Genomic DNA, 3,625 nt, shown 5'->3' on the forward strand with positions numbered 1-3,625 from the left:
CGCGTGCGTAGCGTAACTTGCGCCACTATGGTCACCGTAAAGTTACGACTGCTCCCCCCCTGTCGTAAACCTTTGCACAACACGCGTGTAGGGTGAAAAAAATGGCTGGTCGATTGTATTTGAGAATGCTTTTGCAACAGGATTTCAGGCGTCAGCGGATTTTGCGGGATCGAACGAATCCTTTTGACATTATACGATGATGTAGAGATGTTTTCTAGGTTTCGGTTTCGGCGCTGCGACATCATTTTTCTGGTTGATATAATCGGAGACGAGCTGGAACATCCCCCCTCCGGTGAGGAGGTTCTTTGCCGCCACTGATGCAAGTGTTAGTTGCTTTACGGTTCTATGCATCCGGGACATTCCAACAAAATATTGGAGACCTATTCAACGTCGACAAACGGACTGTAGGTCGGATCATATCGCGATTCTCCTCGGTCCTGTCCCGAAGGCTTGGGGAATATGTGCATCTTCCTGCCACCCAAAGAGAGGCAGATGAGATGATAGAAAGTTTCTACCAAATGGCAGGTTTCCCAAATATACTGGGCTGTTTTGACTGTACACACGTTCAGATTAGTGCACCCGTCGTCAATGAATTTGAATATGTCAACCGAAAAGGTAAGCACACAATCAATGTTCAGCTTGTGTGCAATGCAGATATGCAAATCACAAACTGTGTTGTCCGTTGGCCGGGCTCGGTGCACGACTCGCGGATTCTGCGTGAAAGCAACATTTTCCGCAACTTTGAAGGGCCGGAGAAGCCACTAAATGGTGTTTTCCTTGGAGACGGCGGATACATGTTGCGACCGTGGCTCATGACTCCCATCCGAAACCCAGCTGGCAGAGCTCAGGAAAACTACAACACTGCCCATTGCAGCACCCGGAGCATCATTGAACGTACCAACGGAGTTCTAAAGAGAAGATGGTACTGCCTGAATTCATGCTGAGCTGAGGTATGTGCCGTTTATATTACTTAACAGTAATGTGACTAACACTGTCACTGCCTTAACGTGATGCAACCGTGATCCTGCCTTCTATAAACTTCAAGAAATCTGTAAAAGTCTATCGCGCGATTCGAGATCAGCGTCTAACAGTAAAAACCTGCCACATTGAGTTACTGCAGGGTATATCACTGTCTATTGCAAAGTTATTTATTCAATCTCCTGTACATTTATAGTTTATTTTTTTAATTTTTGTCATCATGAAAGCGTTAATGAAGTTGTATACATCTTACATTTATTGCACATAGGTACGATCCTGCGGCAGCTTGCAACATCATCCTGGCCTGCATTGTTCTACACAACATTGCTACAACGTTGAGACTGCCAGAACCAGAGCCTCTCAAAGAAGACCCTGACGATGAAGACAATGAAAATGATGGTGATGAAGGGGAATACCACGATGCCTGTGAAAGGCGACGTGTACTGGCTGGACAGATGGAAAGAAACCGGCTGGTCCAGCACTACTTTAATCACTAACAGCACACCTGTCACCGTAAGCTCTCCACAATGAATACTTTTGTATTGGTGTTGTTTCTGTACATGTATTGTTGATGTGAGCGTTTCCCGTAATCTCCTTTTATCTCTCGGGCTTGTGCTGTTATAAAATGATGATGTATGAGCAACGTGACAGGGCTTGTCAAAAATGTGAACCACAGTCACAGCTGTTTTACTCATTTTGATGACTCCGTTGCAATTGTGTGTGTGTGTGTGTGTGTGTGTGTGTGTGTGTGTGTGTGTGTGTGTGGGAGTGCCGCGTGTCTATCATTATAGAGCATACACGATGATATGAACATTTCAAGATGTATTGTAAATCATCAACTTACACACTCAGACACACGTACAACAACTCGACTACAAACCCCCCCCCCCAAAAAAAAAAAAAAAACTTCTCTTGACTGAGAAGAATAAACGTTCAACTAATCTTGCAAAGAAACCAACAGATTTGTTGAAATTTTGTTGAAAGACTGTTTCTCTTGTCACAGACAGTACCACAGGGATAGAAAACAACAAAACTAAGAAATGAATCGTGAAAAAATAAACTTAAACAAAATAGCCCCCTATTTCCTGACGTGATCGAACTATATATTTTGTTACTTGACAGTGCCACAGTGAACAACAATGAACATAACTTTCACTAGAGCAAAATAATATTTCTAACAACAAAAGTATTGCAAAGTTCGATTGATCAAAGATTAATTTCGTCGAGATGGTCAAATGAAGACAAAGACTGTGAGCAGACGGGCGCACGTTCACTCGGAGAAGTCAGATGGTTACTGGGCAGTGTTACTTTCGGGGACTGAGATGTCAAGGTCTCTCTCTGTTCTACGTGAACAAGAAACAATTGACAAGTGGCTCTATCCCATCTCCCCTTCCCCCGTCGTGATATAACCTTCGTGGTTGAAAACGACGTAAAACACCAAATAAAGAAAAAGAAAGAACCAGGGCCGAGGTGCACGAGAAACGTATACCAACCGGGTGGGAAACCAGCTGCGGTGTCCAGGATTGGTTGAAATTGAGATTTGTTGTGATTTCAACCAATCAGACACCGCGGTTTATTCTCTCACGGTTGGTTCATAATGCCCATGTATACAGTCATTGGGAATCCTTCTGGCTTTGCGAGTAGCACGATGTTGGTACAACACACCCAGGCCTCTTTTCTGTTTTTCACACACCATCTTATACTGGAGACATTCATCACTCTTTGCAGCATATTCTTCACACTTCCATACCAACAAATAAATGGAAAAGTTAAGACGGGTTCTTTAAAACTGCAGTTAAAAGCTTGAAGAACATTGGGATTCACATCCATTTTTTTTTTTGTGCAAACATTTTTTATTGCTCCTATTTTCACCCAACTAAAACATTCATTCCCGTGTCATTTTATTCAAACTTTATATATCATTAAAAACACTTAACTTGACTATCTGACAGACTTTTCGAAACAAAGATTTATTTTTAATGGGTCACGTGAGCCGATAAAACAAGATATGATACCAATTAAAAAAATCGACGAAAATTCATTCGTAATCGGCACAAATTGGCAACTTTTGCATTCGAGGAGAAAGTAAAGTCAATTTTATCTCATATCATACAAGGTGACCCCCAAAAAGGGCACCCATTAAAATGCTAATAACTTCTATATATATATATGTAGGCCCTATAGATCTATATAGGTTGAGCGAATTACTTCATATTTGGTGAATATTATTTTCATCTTATGCGTCATCAGTTCACATACTTTCAAGTTCGTAGGTCAATTGGTCTGACTTTTTTGCTCTTTCAAACAAGAACAAATCCAAGTTTGGGGATTGACTCAACATCCAGACTATTACCTTATAGAATATCTGAAGGTTCAAGTATACAAAAACAACCCAAATCATCGGTGACCTGTAAACAGCCAGTTTCAGGGCATCTCCATTCAGAAAAGCGTTCGTGTCGTCGACAGCTGGAGGGGTTATTTGGAACACATTTGAAAAGTCGGACCATGTGATCTACAGACCGGAAATTGTGTGGAATGATGATACACACACTGAAGTTGATGCACAGCAGCTATGAAGATATTCACTGATTTCAAACAAGGACCCCTTCGTATTAAAGTCACACTTGTATCAATATGTAGCAAAATG

The 3,625-nt window shown here is 41.7% G+C and overlaps 1 protein-coding gene across 1 annotated transcript; it reads left to right on the top strand.

Moving 5' to 3' along the window:
• The first annotated feature begins 207 nt into the window (after window positions 1-207).
• Window positions 208-1,475, top strand: LOC138953307 (putative nuclease HARBI1). The gene is made up of 3 exons (XM_070325110.1): window positions 208-292; window positions 655-922; window positions 1,247-1,475. Exons 1-3 carry the CDS (start codon window positions 208-210, stop codon window positions 1,473-1,475), a joined length of 582 nt encoding a protein of 193 aa, XP_070181211.1.
• Window positions 1,476-3,625: the final 2,150 nt, after the last annotated feature.

The sequence above is a fragment of the Littorina saxatilis genome, linkage group LG2 (assembly GCF_037325665.1).
Source record: "Littorina saxatilis isolate snail1 linkage group LG2, US_GU_Lsax_2.0, whole genome shotgun sequence".
Taxonomy (NCBI): Eukaryota; Metazoa; Mollusca; class Gastropoda; order Littorinimorpha; family Littorinidae; genus Littorina; species Littorina saxatilis.

Coding starts and splice junctions, on each gene's coding strand:
- LOC138953307 (XM_070325110.1), top strand. CDS start 208: ATGTTTTCTAGGTTTCGGTTTCGGCGCTGCGACATCATTTTTCTGGTT. Junction 293..654: donor GCTGGAACATCCCCCCTCCG/GTGAGGAGGTTC, acceptor TGTGCAATGCAG/ATATGCAAATCACAAACTGT. Junction 923..1,246: donor GGAGTTCTAAAGAGAAGATG/GTACTGCCTGAA, acceptor TATTGCACATAG/GTACGATCCTGCGGCAGCTT.